General features: G+C 40.8%; 1 protein-coding gene across 2 annotated transcripts in view; it reads right to left on the bottom strand.

The window, feature by feature from the left end:
- The window catches only part of CDC73 (cell division cycle 73), a 116460-nt gene extending 98969 nt beyond the window's left edge, over nt 1-17491 (bottom strand). Inside the window, exons 1-8 of one of the 2 annotated variants that reach the window (XM_010568013.1) lie at nt 17322-17491; nt 11455-11560; nt 10395-10464; nt 8796-8858; nt 8655-8707; nt 6798-6886; nt 3812-4028; nt 3631-3693 (exon numbers count right to left, since the gene is read on the bottom strand). In XM_010568013.1, the coding sequence (XP_010566315.1) occupies nt 3631-3693; nt 3812-4028; nt 6798-6886; nt 8655-8707; nt 8796-8858; nt 10395-10464; nt 11455-11560; nt 17322-17452 (792 nt within the window). In that variant the 5' untranslated portion in view covers nt 17453-17491. The remainder of the gene's footprint in view (nt 1-3630; nt 3694-3811; nt 4029-6797; nt 6887-8654; nt 8708-8795; nt 8859-10394; nt 10465-11454; nt 11561-17321) is intronic. The other variant, XM_010568014.1, reaches the window with a different exon arrangement.
- Between the last annotated feature and the right edge of the window lie 2763 nt (nt 17492-20254).

Below are 20254 nucleotides of genomic sequence, written 5' to 3'. Positions count from 1 at the left end.
AATAAGCATCCTGAATTATTATGTCTGCTTCATACAACAAACACCAAAAAAACCCCAGTGAGACACAGGAGCAAGACACCTTGTCCAAGTATCAGTCTACAGATTAAATAATTTTCACTTTCTTCTTTAAACTTCTCTCCCCCAGCATATCTAGCTGTATGGGGTCTGAAGGCAGCAATTCCCTTACTCATTTTTGCGTGTGTTTGTGAAGATTAAAAATGAGAATTGGACTGCATGAAAAGCAAGGACAAACAGAAGACACTAATTTCTTAAAGCCCCCAACAATTGTGGCTGTTAAAAGAACAGTAAAGGAATTCAGAAGCAGCTCTAGCATCTAGTACTTTTATTGCTTTTGAAATCTGACTAAATTTTCAGTTGGTTCAACTGTCAGTTGACTCACCAAAACAGCAATGTTATGTTGCATGCCTTTAGCCAAACCTAAAATTAAATTGCTTTAAGCAATAGATCCTCTGAAGTAGTTCTAAAATTAAGTTACTATGAGAGGAAAAAAAACCCTTGGACCAAACAGATGCAATTTGGCCCTGAAAAGTGATTACATAAAAATGTCACATTATTCATAAAATCTAGAAGACTACAGACTTGGGGAAGGCCAACAGATATTTAAAACACACAGTGCAGGATGACTCATCCACTAGCAATTAAATCAAACACTGCATTTTGAAAAGAAGGCAAAACTGCATAATAATCAGGTAGAAAACTATGGAAAAATACCTCAATAAAATGTTCTAAGCAAAACATAAAATAAGCAAGCAGACAAATGCAAATTCTAGAAATCTTAAAAACAGTAGAGGACAGGTGAACTGAAATGTCTGATTTTACAAACAGTAGGAACCTCACAAAAATCAGTAAAAAAGACAGCCAGGGATCAATGCCACATCTGATCAAAAGAGGGTAACAGAGGAGGTCGTACATATAAAGGACCTGTGTGATGCATTATAGGAAGCTTAGACTCAGATAAACTATGAATGACAACCAATGAATGATAGTAAATGAATGATAACCTGTCCCAAATCATTAGAGCTATATTGCCAATATGAATGGGACAATACAGAGACTTCCAAAGAAGAAAACAGTAGTTATGAGAACTTGCAGTTACTCTGTAGGTTGGATAAGTGTCAAGGAGGGAAGTGATGCAGCAATTAATTCTTTAGCTATCATAAGTAATTTCTTATTGGAGCAACTGGCCAAAGTAGTCACAAGAGGAGAAGCATCTCTTGATTTGGCCCATAGTACCTACTGTAGAGAGGTAGCTGCTGAAAAATATTCTACAACAGGAGTATCAATGCACTCAAATTCAACATTCTTGTGAACAAAAAAAACACCAAACCAATCCCTATAGCCAGGAAAAAAATCCACCACTAGAATTTCAGCAAGGGAAGCTATGTAACAATGAAGATATCAAAGAAAGAATTAAAAGCAGCTCTAAAGGGCAGAATGCAAATATCATGAACACTTTCAAAAGGTGTTAAAGAAGAACACTACATCACTGGAGACTTCAAAAAAAAAAACAACAAAAAACAAACCACACAAAAAAAACTGGACCAGTTCTATAAAGCAAAAAAGGCCATTTGAAGTAAAAAGCAAACTTCAGAATCAGAAAACGTGTCCAAAAGGAGAAAGAATAAATACTCCATAAATATAGTTAAGATTATTGCCATCTACATAGAATTTTGAGGAGCATTTTGCTGGAGGAATCAGTACTTTTTGCAAACACATCAAAACCAGAGGAAACCTACCAGAAAACCGATAAAGACAACAGATTATTTTCTTTTTGCTGTGGCTCGATCTTCCTAGTATTTTCCTTTTGCTTCTTAAGCTATCTCTGCATCTTTGTTTACTACAGAGAACACTAGGAAAGTTCACATAGAAGACTTTTTCTCTGTGGAGAAGAGAGCTTGAGGAGCTGCCTCAGACTGAAGCAATTTTTGGAAAGAAACAAAATCGACATTTTGGGGTGCTCACTCTTTGTTACCATTCTCCCAGGAGTTCTAAAGGATTCAGATATTAATAAGTCAGACACTATATGGTATGTAAACTACTGTTGTTTTTAAACATTCTAGGAGGATTCAAGAGACTGTAAATAAAAAGAATTATCTGCTTGGTATAAATTTACTGTAAATTTTCACTATCAGGCACATTAGCAATTCAAGTATCATACAGAAAAGCCAAAACAGCATTTGCAGAGTAGTACTATGCTTCTCTGATCAAAATTCTTTAAATGAACAGGCAAGTAGATAAAGAATGATCTGTCTGAGGTAACGTATCTGAATTTTCTAACAACTTTTGAGTAGGTCTTCACAAAAGTTCTTTTAAAAAAAAAATCTCAACCAAAAAAACCATCCCAACCAACCTACAAACAAACAAAAAACCCTGGAGCTGTTCTGGGATAAATCACAGCCCTGGGTAACAAGAGATGCTTCCCCTCCTACTTACTCTCACTGTTACTTGTACAAAAATATAAACATTAATATCCAATTATTTCTGTCCATGCTATCAAGAAATAAAGGCTTGCTATTATGCCAATTATATTCATCACGCTAGTCAAGTAACTGCATGCTGGAGTCCAAGAACAAACCTGATCTCCTGTTTCTTGTCTTTCTCCCCATGTTAGGTTTTGCTTAAAATCACTACCTCATCTCACTATTACAAGGATACTACAGTAAAACATTCAACTCTTTCCCTAGTATCTTTTCAAGTTTCCCTTGGAAGACATGTAAAGATATGAATGCCATGAATGATTCGCTAAATGAGGAAAAGCTACCCAGATTCCTTCAGTACAAACATTTCCGATGACTAAAACAGTAAAGGCTTTTACCAATTTATCAACTGTTCAGCAGTGAGATTGCTACAAATCTCACAGACTCAAAGAAATAACACTCACTCTGTGTGCAGCATACATGCAGGTACATGCCACATACCTAGTAATTACCCCATAATTCATTAATGGAATTATTCTACCACTAATGCCATGACACCAGGTTGTGAAAATGAGCGCTATGTAAAATACTCTTAAAAATAGGTAAATGAAAACTAGGACCTCATTTACTTCTAAACATTATTTTCCTGTGACAGTACTCAGACAAGTAGCAAAGGCAAAGGACATGATTTGACAGTAACCTCAGGAAAACAGACATTTGCAATGTTTTAGAAATTGACTTACTGCCTCGTTGAGAAATTCAGTGCCAAGTATCACTGCAATAAAGAAAGCCTAACTGTCCAAAAAGAGCAAGCTATCAGCTGTGCTTGCAACCATTTCTGGATGGCACATAACCAAGTGCAGCTAAAGACATGGATTAAAGGAACATGAAGGGACAAAAATATACAGAAAAGCCTCCTCTTGGTAACACTTTCTGGGTTTGTTAGTTTTCGCATTTTCTCTCCTTACTCCTTTGGTGTTTTCCACAGCTTAGCAGCCTTTGGACTTCCAATGTACACATGTTGCTACTGTTACCAGTTACTTCCCACTTTTGTTCATTTCAAACCTGCAGGTACTTTCATACAGCCCTCCCAAATGTAGCGTTCAAGCCAGCTTTGTTTAAGAGGGATTAAGCGATTACTTGGTATCTTTTAAGTGGCTGAAGCAAGTATTGAGATACATTGTAGGCTTACCATAATGAGGAAAGAATGAACTCCTCTGTCACTGTGCCAACAATCCTCCAAGCCTACCTTTACCTAGAACACTAAGCATAATCCCCCCAGTCATCTATAGTTAGCAAGCTAGAGACACAGAAAATAAAAAACATGGTTTGTCATTTTGATCATAAAAACAGCTTGGTATCCAGAGCATTACCTTGCCCGTGCTTTGTAAGATTGTAGTTCTTGTCCTCCATACTCTCTCCCGGCTGACAATATCTCTGGTTACATCTACTTCAGCATCAACAAAACTTCTCTGTTTAAGAGCAGTTATGTCATCATCCAGATCAGTTTTGATAGTGGATCTTTTCTTTGCCATGATTTTTGCTTTGATAGCAGCAATTTTTTCCACTGACATGGCTTCAGACAAGGACCTAAATGAGCAAAAACAACAGAAGAGACTGAGTAATTGAACAGCATCGGTGAGGCCGCACCTCAAGTACTGTGTTCAGTTTTGGGCCCCTCACTACAGGAAACACATTAAGATGCTGGAGCACATCCACCAAAGGCCAAAAAAGCTGGTGAGGAGCCTGGAGCACAAGTCTGATGAGGAGGAGCTGAGGGAACTGGGGTTGTTTAGTCTGGAGAAAAGGAGGCTGAGGGGAGACCTTATCGCTCTCTAAAACTACCTGAAAGGAGGTTGTAGTGAGGTGGGTACTGGTCTCTTCGATCAAGTAACTAGTGATAGGATGAGAGGAAGTGGCCTCAAGTTGCACCAGGGGAGGTTTAGATTGGGTATTAGGAAAAATTTCTTTACTGAAAGGGTTGTCAGGCATTGCCCAGGGAAGTGGTGGTGTCATCATCCTTGGAGGTATTCAAAAAATGCATAGACAAGGCACTTCAGAACATGGTTTAGTGGGCATGGTGGTGTCGGGTTGACAGTTGGACTCAACATTAAAGGTCTTTTCCAACCTAAATGATTCTACACAACTCTTTTGAATAAATTTGTGAATGAGTAACTTGATCCTGCTTAAAGTTTATGGCTATGCTATAATTTGTAAAACAGTCATCTTGCATATATGTGACAATTACATGAGCTTGGCATTGCTGTTTTGAGCATGAGGATCAAACTTCAGACAAAAGACTCCATCCCAGTATTAGCACAAAAAAACATCAAAAAAACCCAACTATCACAAGCAGAAGTAAAGATTGCAAGCGTAAAGCATCAGGACTAACACTTCCATTTACAACATCATCTGAATTTCAGCTCCCTGTTATTTTTAGTGGATTACAATTTTGTGTCCAGTCAATCAATCCCTGGCTGCTCTGAGGCTTTCAAAGGATTAATCCAGATTTCGGCTGAGGTGCTGTTACACAGACTTGGCCACTTGGAAGCTGCATTACCTCTTCAGAGCATGTAGGCCAAACAAACAACAGAGGGTAGTAGTTCTGTCCACATTAATCTGTGCTTGAGGTAGCTCAGTTCAGTTCAGTCCAAGAGTGCAACATTTCTATCTGTTTGCTTTTAACTGTAAACACAGAATTTGGTTGTCAAACAGCGAGCCCTATTGCTTTGCAAGTGAGCTGAAGAAAAGGACTGAATTGCACAACTGTAACTGCACATACCCAATTTAATTTTACTTTTTTTTTTTTTGAGTACATTGAAAAATTAATACAAGTAGTACTGGTTGTGAAATATTCTCCTTTTACAACCAAGCTATTGGGAAGGAAACTTTTTTTGTGTTGCTGTTAAAGTAACAACAATGACAAGCACAGAGTTCAAACTCACTGCTTATAAATGTTATTTGCACCTTTTAAAAAGGGCAGTCTTCTACATTCAGCATTAAAAAAAAATTTGTAAATATAGAATACAAAGTAAATACGAATAATAGTCAGTAATCCTCACTGCAGCATCGTCTCACAACTCCAAAACAAAGTTGTGATACACTCAAGCTAGTATCCAAATTACTAGTTTATGCAAAACATGTGTACTTTTTGATTTTTTGATCCTTAGACTTTCTGATTTTGTATCAGATATGACAACCAGATTTTCTTCTTTTTATATAGTTTCCTTTTAAGTACACCTAAACAAGACACAGAGAGGAAGAAGACATTCAAAACACCTATTTTTCATGTGATTATGTGTAATTATGGATTCTATAAATGCTTCAACTCTGCTATATTAATTGTTGCAAGGCTAACTTCAATTTAATCCCAGTGAAGGACAGACAAGCATTCACAGTATTGTTTATGCTCAAGAGACAGATTTCTCAAAAATGCAGCTGCTCTATCAAGTGAAACTACTCATCTGCAAAATCCAATGCAGACAAAGCAGTACATTAGTTCATACTCATACACCTTAACCATATGAAGCACGACTCCAATTTTACATTATGGGAGCTGACACACTAAAGCAATTAAGCAGCTACCTTTACTTTAAGGCTTCTGTACTCAGGTATTTGAAAATGAACTACTAGACTCTGGCATCCTACTAAGCCCAAGATCCTTAGCATCAACAAGATCTTGCAAGACTTTCATTTCCTCTCTGCTTGGCTTTGGGAAGATATGGTGTAAGACTCAAAACCAGCTGTCATTCTTTACAAAATTCTGGATGGATACAATAGAAGAGGAAAGGTGATGGGCAAGTTTTTAAGCACTTGAATACTGATTACTACTTATGGCAATGACAGTGCATTGTCCTCTGGTAGCTGACTGCCTCTTCAGAGGCAAGCAGCTCAGCTCTGTAGGGAGTCAAACAGAGGTTGTGTTACCCTTTGATCTGTTCTCACAATGTTTTCCTCCTTTTACATGCAAGACAGTCCTCAATACAGGACATTTTTCTTTGAAATAGAGAAATAATCAGCCTCCCCTTGCAGTTCTGCTCATTGTATTTGACTGCCTAGGTAAACACCATGGAAGAAGCAAGCAGAAGTGGCAGACTTGGTGGGAGGAAGAGACAACTGTCCACTCACTTCTGAAGACAAACCAAATCTCATGCCATGACTTCTGAACTTCCACTCAAGAACAGGAGTCTGACCAGGCATGAAGTTCCACCTCCTCAGACATTACTAATGTTAGCACCTAACGGAGGGACACTGCCACTGAGAGCTGTTGGACAGAATTAAAACTGGCTGTCTTGAATAGCACAAGAGTTGTTACCAGTCCTTTAATTAAGCACTATCCATAAGAAAAAGTATCCCTACCTGATCTGTTCCGTTTGCACGATACCTTCTTTATGTCCTTCCAACCGAGCTGCCAACCGCTCCTTGTCAAGGCGCACGCACTCTTCATCCTAGCAGTAACAGTAATGTTTAATTTTTGTGCATTCTCTTTAAAAAACTAAATACAACTAGAATTAAAGCTATTCAGAGTTTTTGTTTTATTTTTGGTTTTTTTCTCACATTTGCAAGGACAATCTTTATTTCCAATTATCTTTGATCTGTGTGCTGGCACGAACTGTACAGCTATTGGAAATTTCCTCTCAAGAACCACAAATTATAATTAGAATAATGAAAATACTACCATTCCCTCGTAAAGAGCCTTGCTTAGATGACAATTGTGAGCAGCAGAAAAATCAGAGAACTTAAAGCCGGCAAACAACGCACACATTCAGGCAGGACAATACACATACAGACGTACATATTTAAGGTAAATTTATCTGACACTCAAATTTGCCCAGATATGTAAACAGTGACATTTTTAAAGAAAAGAACAGCTCAGAACTGTTGTATTTTTAAGCAGAACTTTTATAAATGACATTTCTAGTAAACATAAAAAACAAGTCAAGAGTAAAGAAGCCTACAGTTACTCAAGCCAGGTTTGAGGCAGACATGTAATTTGAGAAAGCAGTAGAAATGTAATTTTATACCATCTTTTCACCTTCTTAATTCTGGCACCACTTGTGTTCAATCTGTCTTATTTCCCCACAAAACTTAAATCAGCATCAAGCCTGCCCTGTTGCTAAAAGGCTGTTTGGAAAGGCTGAAGCACAGCAAAGCCAGTCATGCCCATGTATCAGGAAAGACCTGGAATCTCTACACAGAGATGATCTCCAAAAGAACAGACTTTACAGACTCTGAGCTGCCAGAGCAGCAAGGAAACAGAGAAGATGGCCATAAGCTCCTTAGGCTCACATGCAGAATTCTTGGTTCTCCAAATTATGACAGTGAAGATCTATAGTTTCAAAACATACTGGCATCAAAACCACATTGTGTAATGTAGAATAAAAAAAAATAATAATCCATAGATCACCAATAGGCCACCTCACAGCAATCATCTGCTCATATGCCATTAAGAAAGCATAAAGTTCTTATGATTCTTATGCAGTTATAGTTAAGCATAAACAATGTTCAAATCCAATTCTCAAATAAGTGAATTTATGTATTTGGTAACTCTTCTTCTAAGAAGAAATCTAAAGCCTCAGTACACTGAAAAAATATACAGCCAGATTTATAATAACTCACATAGGAGACAACTGGATGAACTTAGTTTAAAAAAAATTACAAAAAACAGTAAGTCAGATACAATGTGTGCAATAACTAGACATATTGCTTCTACTCAAGAGGCACTTGTGAAAATACACTATTAAGTTAATTGCCTAAGACACAGCTTCAGAAAATAGTAATCACAGGGACAGTTTCATATACTGCTACAAAGGGACTAAAATAGCAGGTAAAACAAGTAAGTATCCATTCATAGAGATAAGACTGGCACTTAAGTATAATCCCAACTCATGGATGGCAAATAACCATAATCAATCATTAAACAGCACTTTTATTCCAATCCCATAGTTCTAGCAGACAGGTTATAATGCAACAGGTACTTACAGATATGCGGTCAAGCTTTCCCCTTTCATACTACAACACACATCTACTAGCAGCTAAAATTCCAAGTTTAAATCAGAGGCTTAAATTCTAACTCCTTCCAGTTCATGTTCACACTAACAGAAGTACTGTGTGCACCCAGAGGACAGGTAGCCCAACTGAATTGCTACAAGAACAGATAAATACTGTAATTTACCACCACCCCCAATTTGTATTGATGACAGTTACTGACATTACCTCTATTCTTGGTTTCTTTGCTTCTGCTAATATTTCATCTGCTGCTCTCTTAACTACAAGAAAAAGAGGATATTAAAAATACAAGATTGTAGTACACTGTCATAAAATAAGCCTCAAAGTTATTTTTTAGTTAAACTGTACCTTGAGTGGACCGTTGAAGACCAATTTCAAGTGGAGCACTTCTGTCTATGCTTGATGAGGTTGCTGTAATCAAACACAACATTTCACTTAAGTACAAAAGATTTGCAAAAGTATTTAAGTATAAAAGGAAGAAGGACAACAGACAAATTGCAACAAAGGAAATTCTAACTAGATATTAGGTAGCAAACGCAGTCAAACACTGGAACTGGAGATGATAGAATCATAGGTTTGGGTTGGAAGGGACCTTAAAGATCATCTAGTCCCACCCCCCCTGCCATAGGCAGGGATACCTTCTTCCACTAGACCAGGTTGCTCAAAGCCCCATCCAACCTGGCCTTGAACACTTCCAGGGATGGGGCAGCCACAACCTCACCAGGCAACCTGTTCCAGTGCCTCACCACCCTCACAGTGAAGAGCTTCTTCCTTACATCTAATCTAAATCTACCCTCTTTCAGTTTAAAGCCATTACCCCTCGTCCTGTCACTACATGCCTTTGTAAAAAGTCCCTTTCCAGCTTTCTTGTAGGCCCCCTTTAGGTACTGGAAGGCTGCTGTAAGGTCTCCATGGAGCCTTCTCTTCTCCAGGCTGAACAATCCCAACTGTCTCAGCCTGTCTTCATAGGAGAGGTGCTCCAGCCCTCTGATCATCTTCATGGCTCTCCTCTGCATTCACTCCAACAGGTCCATGTCCTTCTTATGTTGGGGGCCCCAGAGCTGAATGCAGTACTGCAGGACTCATGAGAGCAGAGCAGCCATTCAGAACCTGACTGAACATTAAGTTAGATCAGGTTGCTCAGGGTCATTTGGCCCTTTTTTGAAAAGGGAATTGAACCAGATGACCTCCTATGGTCCTTTCCAACATAAATTAGTGATTCTATGATCTGTATGTACCACATAAAAGAAAACAGAGTTACAAAGATAATTACTTTATAACCTGGAATCAAGATCTACTAGTTTGTCTAGTTTTTGGAACAAAGTCAACCTGCTGGTTCCTTTAAAATATATATAAAAAAATGGTGTACTGTTCATATTTCAGAAATAATCTCATATTCCAGCATACTTAAAGTTCTAAGACCACCTAGAAAACAGAGAGAACTTTCTCTCAAAGAAACCTCTTTTCTCTGACTATTGTTAACAAAAATTTTAAGATGATGGAATACTAGGCAAATCTGCCAGTCTGACAAAGCAGTGATTTGGGGTATTTTACTGTACTGAAGATTTTATCCCACACATTTACTGCATCAAGATCAATGCACTACCAGAAGTTTCCCACAATCTAGAGAAGGAAAGAAAATAAACCCTAAGCATTCTAACACATAACTATTAACTAAAGGATGTTAATAGTAATAAAAAAGTAGCTCACTTCTAAACATGCATGTAGGAATGCAGCTCCTATCTAAGTGCCATAAAAATAGCTAAGTGCAGAACAAAATTAAACAATAAAAGAAATCCTAACTTCGTTTGAGAAGTTTGAACATATTCAATTAAGCTGCACACTGACCATCATTAACCATCCTTCCCCTTCCACCCCTCATATGAGCCATAAATATGAAGCGGTAAAGCACACTAGGTGTCTAAGTTAAAAGAAAGCATCACTCACATGTTTCCCCATTTAGGTATGCAAGCAAGTCCTTCCTATCAGGTCTTCTTACAACAGGAATATTTTCAGTCTGAAAAGACAGCGGACTTGACATTAAACTGTTATTCCTTCAAAGCCTCTTGCTGAAGATTTTTCATTTTATTGAAAACTATTCATTCACACAGGAACACACGTCCTGCCTCCCAAAAAAGTATAACTGTCAAGCTTAAAGATACAATTACTTCCTAGAGGATGTTCAACTACACAAAATGAAACACGTTGTCTGCTATAAAAGAGAGGACAGCCTTTTTTCTCCTTCTCTTCAAACTTGCAAATAAGATTCAAAACTAGCTTTTAAACACACACACACACGCTTCTCTGCCAAGAGTCAATGTTAGTACACAGAAATCAAATATTTCAATTTTGTTGTTCCAACTACGTAGAACACGCAGCACTGCTGTATCAGGTAACCATATGGCACAGGGGAAGATGAAGCATGGGCTCACAGAAAGCAGTCAAATGGCAATCAAAAGGGCTTTCTCTATCAGAGTTCCCCCATCTTTATTTATAGAGCTTATCCAATAATTTCTTTAATTAGATTGCATACTTCCGAGTCCACTCTGAAGTTATTCTGCTGTACTTTTCTGTATTTTGTAGATCCTTGCAATCTCAGGCACTACGGGATCATCTAGATTGGGATCGCACAACAGAGAACAGATGGACAAAAGTACTTTTGCAATAGTGCCAGAGACAACTGTGACTGTAGAATATCAAGAGAAATGCTGCCATTACCGTTAATATTTGGGTGACAGACTCTTGTTGTAAATGCAACCTGGTGGTTTGAAGGGATAATCTGTTAGAAAGTGAATTGTCAGGAAAAATACTCCACCTTGACAAGGTCTGTCATTTAATCCCTAAGTAAGGTGTTCTTTTTTAAACACACACACACACTTTGTTGCATATCTTCTTCCCTTCCCCAGCCAAATTCATACACTTAAATGTTACTATCATTCCCTGAAAATAACTATGCACATATAACTTACAAGCAAGAAAAAAATCAAGTTTTGTATGGTCTACTTACTGCAGCACGGCGGACATAAACAGGATGAGAAAGGTGCACATTATTGAGCAGGAACAAGATAGAATCCAAAGTGTAGTATTCCCTGGGTTGGCCCTCTTTCCCTGTCCTGTAAAATCATGAAACAAAGATTTTAATGTTTAAGCTCTTCACCTCTTTCTCATGCACACACTTTTTTAGCAAAGTTATATTTTCTTTCCAGAGGACAATTCAAAAAGAAAGCAGTAATATTATTATCAACGTATTGCCAAACTAGGGAACTATCAGTTGTATTAACAAATACGAGCAAGGGATATAGGTTCTTGCACCCTCTTTACTGAACAAATTATAAAAATTGTCCAAAATAATCCAAAATAAGAGCTAGATGGGTTGTAAAATATACAAGAAGCAAGACTTGGGAAACTGTAAGAATACATTCTCCCACATCTCCAACATATTTTTTCTGATTATCAGAAAAACAGTCTACCTTATTTGGGACGGCTAGAGGAACATAGCTGAACTGCAAATGAAAAAAATTGTATTACGTGCTCTTCAGGTATAAGGGGACAGAATTTTCACCACTTGAGAAAGCACAGTGAAGACCTCAGCATACACAAATTACACGAAGTCTAGAGAGCAACAGGTTCAAAATAGTGCCAAAAGGTCAAAATAAGGAGTGACTAGAAATTAATTGCACACAAAACTAGCAAAACCAAAGTGGACTACAAATCACAATGAACTCCCATACAGAAGTCAGACCACTTCAGAGCAACATGGGAGCATCAAGTTCAATCTCAGCTTCAAAACAGCTTGTTTGAAAGAGATGCCTCAAGCCTAAAAAGGAATCTGTTCTGTAAAACAGTTTGGAAAAAAAAAAAAGAAAAAAATCCCACACAACAAGGTCAAACAAAAACTGTAGTTTCAGCTAAGCTCCATGTGCATCAAACAAAATTCCCCCCTCATACACACCTTCACCCCTTTATGCTGTTACTATAAGATTTTGTAGGGGACGCAATGCTTGTCCCAGTTACAAAACAAAACCTGCTGCCCAAATACTTCAACTGCTCTGAGAAATGGACCTTACCCTCAAGTTTCACAGCCCTCAGCAGGACCAGGAAATCAATGAAACCAGTGATTCCACTGCCCAGACCTGGGACCTCCCAGACCCCGTCTGCAAGCAGGACAAGGCTCCCCCACACTGCTCAGTCCCCATCCCCAACCAGCCAAACCAGCCATCTCACCTCAACACCCGAGGAAGACGACCCACTGGAAAAACAGGCCAAAACTGTAAAATTTAAGACTAGCAAAGAATTTTGATCAGAGATGTGAAGAAATACTTCCATTAAAACCATATGAAGAAGTTTCCCCCCCCAAGTACAGGGGCTTTACTCATGGCTCAGCATCAAAACACTCACTCCAGAAGTGCCAACCTCACTGGGGGGGGAGAGGAAATAAAAAAAATACTCAACCATAACGTTCTTGAACCTGAAAGAGCTACACAAACATCTACTAAATGCCACAGAAGTGTAAGTCTGTTTTCTCCATACTGTGGATATAATGCCACTACTGCTTTTCTTGCAATTACTTTTCTGAAATTACCTAGATTGAAAGTATCCAATAACCTGTTCAGAACTCATTACTAGCAGTAAGGTCAAAAAAACATTACTTTCACAACAATGCCCGAGGAAACCAATACATGAATAACATGCAGAGAAAAGTGATCCAAAACACCAGGAGAACGGCAGAATAAGGGATCTTTCTACCACTCTTTCTTCCTTGCAAAAAACTTAGTCTGCATGGGGTGGGAGTGTGCATGTTTGTTTTGCTGCTGAAGAGGAAAGAAAGGAAGAGACACAATACCTTTCAATTCCTAAGAAGCCGAAAGCTGGCTTCACAATTACAGCCAACAGAACTGGATTCCTCAGCAAAAAAATGTTTGAGTATTTTACTGTTTCACTGCTATCTTTGATAAGGTGGTAATTAAACATATTCAGAGCACTAGAAGAAACAAAAGTTTCCTCCACATAGACTTGGATCTGAAGTGAAGTCTATGTCACATGATACAGTTGTCATTTCATTTTAAACTGAACATTTTAGATTATCTCACTTCAGAATAACTCATTATTTCTTTGAAGTGTGCCATATCCACTGAACATTATATAAAAAGTCCAGCTGGTCATCTATGCAGGTTTTTAGCCATATTTAGCAAAAATGGCGTAATTTAGAAAACAAGTACTGAATGGGTTACCTGTTAATTGGAAAATACACCATTCACAGGCACTGTGAAAGCTCAGCAAGGCACAGTTGGTACTTCATCACTTAAACCACACACACAACAAATCCCCATGCTCATCATGGTTCTAAGAGGGTGTTTTATTAGGAGGACAAGCTATTGCACATTAAAGGGAAAGCATCAGATGGACAAGCAGTTGTACGCAAGGCGAAAAATCTAAGTCTAAACTGACTATCAGCATCAGTTTGTGTTCCTTTCAGGTTTTCCAGACATAAAGAACCTGCTCAAAAAACAGAGAACTAAATGCAAGCTGATCTGAAGGTAGCTTACTTCATCTAACTTACAAATATCCAAAGTAGCAAAAGAAATTACATTCTCTTTTCCTATATTTACTAGTGGTATCAATTACTTAAGAAAAAAAAAAAGAAAATCTTAAGATTCAGACCTCAAAAAGTCCAGCACTTATATATTTGCTTTAATGGTTATTAAGAGTTGCATCTCTTAAAAAAAAAAAAAAACAACAAAAAAACACTCCAGCTTAAAAAAAAAAAGGATAAAAAAGTTTACATAACACAAGAGAGAAAGTTTCACCTGCTTAACACCAGAAATTTCCTGCTCATCCATTCACCCTCAAACTGTGGGCACCAGGAGTTTACTCATTTTTAACTGCTTTATTTCCTCTGTCATGTTTCAAAGCATGAATTTTTATAAAGGTACTAAAGACCTGTGCCTCATCCACAAAATAATGCAGTAATCTTTAAAAATACAAGACTAGGCACACAGAGTATCCCACAAATTACAATACCCATGACCAGCTGTTCACTGTTTAAAAACTTCTCAGCTGTGCATACAAGCCCCTCTGCTGGGTAAACAAAGAAAATAAATTTCTCTGTTGGACTGATTCTTTCCTTCAGTTTTGAAACAGATTCTATAATCACTCTTCAGGGGCCACAGATCAGCCATTAGATCAAAACACAGAAAACACTTAATCTTAGACCATCTAGCCTTCTTCATGTGTCAGCAGTGGTATTCACGTAATTATTATCTGGAAAGTAACCTGGATTAAAATTAATCCCCCCTCCCCCTGGGTTACTTTTAACTTGGCTTAGTTCCTCCGACCAGTTCACTGTGTGACCGACACTTCTGCTAGCACAGAGAGAAGGCAGTGCAGGGCAGCACTGCCAACTCCTGCCAGCTTAGCAAGGAGCCACAGTGTTACATGTCTAGTGGGACTACTTCTAATTCTAGCAGGGACAGAATGCCACCACTGCTGTTCAGACTTGCATTACTCTCTCCAGACTGGCAGTAGAGATGCAATTACAGCAACTGTGCTGTGGACACCTAAAACAGAAATCAAGGTTTACCTTCATGAAAGACTAAGCCACTAACAACTGCTCAGTGCAAGCATAGTTTGGGTCCTGTCAAGCAACCTGAACATAAAAGGTTTTGAATCTTGAAAGTTTTTGAAAATGTTTCTCTTGAGTACCTGCATAAGTCTGGCAATTACATAAATTAACAGCTCCTAAACTGTGGTGTCAAAGCTATTGAGTATGGCTTGCAGAACTGGTCTCGTTTTTACAGTGTCTTCAATTTAAAGATTAGACATACATAATTCCACACTGGTTCACAAGAAATATTGTGAATTGATAGCAGTCTGATCCTACCAAAAGTTCAGAAGCCACTGGTCTATACTAAGATTTACTAATTTACTTCAAACAAGCAAAACAACAAAATCCCTCCAAATTCTACAACACATCTACCACAAGAGGCAAGGACACAAACAGCTATTACAAGGTTACTGCTGCTGTTCTGCTCAGCGTATCCTCTGTTCACTCATAGTTCTTTCTTGACCATGAAGATAAAGCTTCCTGAATGTATATAATAAAGTTTCTCTCTCCAGCTGCTGTCTTTTGTTAACAATTTCTGTGCCCAATTCAAGCTCTCCTAAGCAGTAGTAAAGTTCAGCTGGCATATCAGCTTCTCCCTACAGAAAAGCAATGAAACTTGTCTGTCTAGTTAACCATTATTACTTGCTACTCTTTGGGAAAAACAACTTGTAGCAAGGAAACCACCACCATTGTCTATACAGTTGCTCAACAAAAATAGAACTAAGACTTTTCAAGAAATTTAAAACTTAAATGCTTATGCAAATATTTTTCTTCCTCTTCAGTCTAGCTACCAGCATCCCCCACTCAGCCAGGAAGTGCAAATAAATCCCAAATGAGTTTCTGAAAGCTTGAAATAGGTAATGAAATAACACATTTCTAGTTTTAGGTAGATTGCAAAGCAAATAATTTAAAAAAAAAAATATCTGTCTACAAGTTAACATGAAGAAATAAGTTTCTTTCATTTCTCTCTCAAACCCGAAATCAGGATATTAGATCAATACTAATATTCATATCATAATTATTAAAACAACAACGAAAAAATCATCCCTGGTCATAGACTGAACTACAAGGGTTGGGGTGTTTTGGTTTGGGTTTTTTTTTTGGGGGGGGGGGGGGAGTGAGAAATCTGCATGTTTTTCTGTTTTTCCATCAAGCTTCACAGGATAACATACTCTCTTTGACGAGTACCTAAAATGTTCACTATCTGATATTTAACAACAAGCATTTTTTTCTCATGGGTTTAAGAGAGTTTCATTAAAATCCTCCTAGTTAGGACGTTAAAAGCAAGCAGCAGCTAAATTCAGAGGAAAGGAGAATGAAGAACTCCCTTGCACTGTAAGCAACAGATATCGTACTAGAAAACTGAACAGGTACAAAACCTCATTTTCTAGAAGTTTTCTAAAAATAAGTAAAACGCTTAACATAATCATTTAAGCAACAGAAGCGCTATCTCTACTTGTTTATTAGGATAAGACCAACTAGGAAACAGCCTGCATGGGGTACAGCCCAGGAAGAGGCCTCAGCTCGGAGCCGGCTGAGGAGGAGCAAAGCGCCTGCACGCTCCCACAGGGCTCGCAGGTGACGACAAAGGGAGCGTCTGTTTGGACCTCACTGACTTTCCTACCCCCGGACAAAGCTCCAGGAAAAGAGAAGTAGCCCGGATAAACTAAGACAATAAGTACGTAACGCCCGTTTTTCAGACAAACCCCAGAAAAACTTCGAGAAGCTGCCTCCTGCCGTCTCATCGCATAAACCCTGAACGACCCGGCCCCGCCGCGACCCTCCAGCCCCCACCCCCCTCGGGTCGCGCGGACAGGCCGAAAGCCGAGGAAAGGCCTCGCCCCGGCCCCGCGGCTCTTCTGGCCCCAGGCAGTGGCGCCGACCGGCCGGTCACGGTCCTGGGAACCTTCCCGAAGGGACGGGCGAGACCTCCCTGCCCGACCGGGCCGCCGGCAGCACGGGGGAGGGAGGCATGGCCCACCCTGCCGCGAAGGGTGCCGGCCGCTCGGACAACTCCCTCCGCCGGGACACCGCGCCCAGGCAGCGAGGAGGCGCACGGCCCTGGGGCGCTCCCGAGGGGCCCCAACAGGAGGCGGCAGCCAGGCCGCCCGCCTCGCTCCCCGCAACGCGACGGGACGCGAAGGGCGGCGGGACCTCCCTCCCCGCTCCCCGGGCGCTCCCCCGCAACTTCAGGGCAACTTCTCCCTCCTCCGCTCGCCCCCCGCCCCCTCTCTCAGCGAGTGGCCTTCCGCCTCGGCCCCACCGCTCACCCCCAAATGACATAGTTGGTCTTGACGTTCTTGGGCCAGGAGAACTCGCCGAAGATCACCTCGTCCCCCTTCACCACGATCTCCTTCTTCTGCGTGTTGTACTGCCGCAGCACGCTCAGCACATCCGCCATCTTCGCTCCGGAGCCGCCAGCCGCCGCCGCTCCGCTCCGACCCGGCCCTTCTGCCAGCCGCGCGAGGACCCTGTCGCCAGCCGCCAGGCCCCGGGCTGCCCACCGCGAACGCCTGAGCAGCGGCGACGCCGCCACCGTCGCCGCCTCCAGGGGGCGACGCCGAACCCGTTGCCATGGAGCGGCGCGGCTCCGCCCTCAGGCCGGCACTCGCCAGGGCCGGGGGTGGGGGGGGAGCGAAGCACCCACCGCCCTCACGGCCGTAGGGCCACGGCCTCGGGTGGCGAAGCCGGGGCGTCAGCACCGGCAACAGGGAGGGGGTCACGGACGCTGCCGGCAGAGGGGCTACTGGAGCCGCTGCCAACCGGCCGCTCCGCGCGGGGCCTCCGCCAGGCGGCGGAAGCGGAACGGCCGCTGCACCGCTCCTCACGGCCACACTACCGCCGCGCAGCGCGCCCGCAGGCCGCATCCGCCTGCGGACGCCGAAGCACCGTCAGAGCCGCAGCGTCTGCGGGAGGGACCGCGCGTCCCGATGAGGGCTGTCGAGGGGCTTTTCACGGCCGGTCCCGCGGCCGCCGGCGTCACCCACGCACGGCGGAGAACAGCCAGAGGTATCACGCTGATGCGCGCGACGTACCGGACGCAGCACACCTTTTTCACATTACACATAATTAGGGCTGAGGGAGCAGCTCGTTAATTGCAGCTTACCGTGCTGTCCCCGCACTTCCCTGGGGCTGCGCGGCGGGAGAAACAGCTCGGGAAAGGGGTGCAAAAGCTCTCATGCTACAGGTTAGAAGGAAAATCTTCTGTAACCTAGATATAAAGCAGGGGGATGAGGGGAAGAAAGAAAAAACTCTGCTTTATCCATCACAAAATACAATTTAATTCTGAAGAGAATAGGCCGTCAAAAGACCATAGCAAAAAAGTAATGAGGAAAATATTTATTGCCTCCGCACCTGGAGAAGGACGAACAGTAACACCACCGAGCAAGATTTACTTTACCCTGCGGAGCTCAGGATTTCGCAGAGCCCCTACAAGGCCGTTCGCTCACCAGAGCAGCCGAGCAGCTCTGGCTGGCAGTGGCCTGCACATCATGCATGCATTTTGCCCTCTCACTGTTCCGGGTTGATTTCTTCTGCTCAAGGACACAAATAACTGGAAGCGTAGCGCTTCAAGGCAGAACCTGACAGACTGGTATCCCCTGGGGAATACCAATTCTGGGATTTTAGACCTGGAAGAAAGCTCTCATGATGGCTTATTCTAATCTTTGATGCTCAGAATTTTCTTAACACTTTTCAACATTGACAGAAAACATTATTTCATTTTAAATCTGCAAAAGGCAAAATGGCATCATTTTTCTTCCTGTAAGTACCATGTACCAAGACTGACAAAACAGCCTAAAAGTCAACAGCATATAGTATTTCCTGTTCTGAAATGTTAATGATACCACCATTTGTGTTGGAACTACACAGCACACTGAATATCGCAAGTATATTTATAACATTTCACATATGGTATTGAAATAGTCTAATATACAAACATACTATAACACCTTGTAACATGATGAATTATACCAATTGCTTCCAATATTTATTTTTTAACTGGTATAGAGTAACATTTATATACTTAGGAGACAAAACCATGATGAATGAACAGAACATAATTTCTCAGACTGGATTTGGAATGATTACTGGAGCTACAGCTCACAAAAAAATGGAATGGAACTTGAAATGCTTCTAGTGGGCCAGGTCCCGTTTCTACATCTCATCCAAAAATGCCACTGTGTCACCTAGACCAGTGTTACCTCTTAAGAAACACATCCCATACATTGGCTAGACTACAAATAATACTTCCTTCCACAAGATACAAAGTCATTGTGTTACAATGACACAAAAAAGCCATTCATTTTAGTTGTGCTGTGGTCTGTCACTCAGTAAGCCGTGAATGATGCAGTACATAATAAGCTGCAACACATGGCTGCAAAGAAATTTATTTTCATGTTTCAAGAAAATGTTCTGGTTTACTTTTTCATTTAAGGATGTGTCCTGGTTTCAGCTGGGATAGAGTTAATTGTCTTCCTAGTAGGTGGTACAGTGCTATGTTTTGGGTTCAGTATGCGAAGAATGTTCATAACACACTGATGGCTTCAGTTGTTGCTAAGTAGTGTTTAGACTAAGTCAAGGCTTTTTCAGCTTCTCTTGCTCAGCGAGCAAGAACACTGGAGGGGCATAAGAAGTTGGGAGGGGACACAGCCAGGGCAGCTGGCCCAAACTGGCCAAAGGGATAGTCCATACCATGTGACGTCATGCCCAGTATATAAATGGGGGAATCAGCCTGGGGGGCAGATTGCTGCTTGGGAACTGACTGGACATCCGTTGGCAAGTGGTGAGCAATTGCATTGTGTATCACTTGTATATTCCAATCCTTTTATTATTATTATTATTTTCATTTTATTACTGTTATCATTATCATTATTAGTTTCTTCCTTTCTGTTCTATTAAACTGTTCATATCTCAACCCACGAGTTTTACTTTTTTTTCCAATTCTCTCCCCCATCCCACTGGGGGGGGGGGAAGTGAGCAAGCCTTCATTAGAAGTTTTAAATGGGATTTTCCGGAACATTTCCCACAGTTTTCTTTGGGGATCATAGTAAGATTATTCACCGTTATTTTTATCACTAAATCAGGATTTGATAAGAAATGCCAGAGAAACTATTTTCACATGGCATTAGAGACTTTAGAGTTTATCAGTTTTATCACAGATTAGGCTAGAAAATTATTACCTGAAATGAGAAAGCATGTTACG

The sequence above is a fragment of the Haliaeetus leucocephalus genome, unplaced genomic scaffold, assembly GCF_000737465.1.
Source record: "Haliaeetus leucocephalus isolate CR32 unplaced genomic scaffold, Haliaeetus_leucocephalus-4.0 Scaffold235, whole genome shotgun sequence".
In the NCBI taxonomy this organism is placed as follows: domain Eukaryota; kingdom Metazoa; phylum Chordata; class Aves; order Accipitriformes; family Accipitridae; genus Haliaeetus; species Haliaeetus leucocephalus.
Note: the sequence above shows the minus strand (reverse complement) of the source record. Positions and strands in the feature narration are given on the sequence as shown.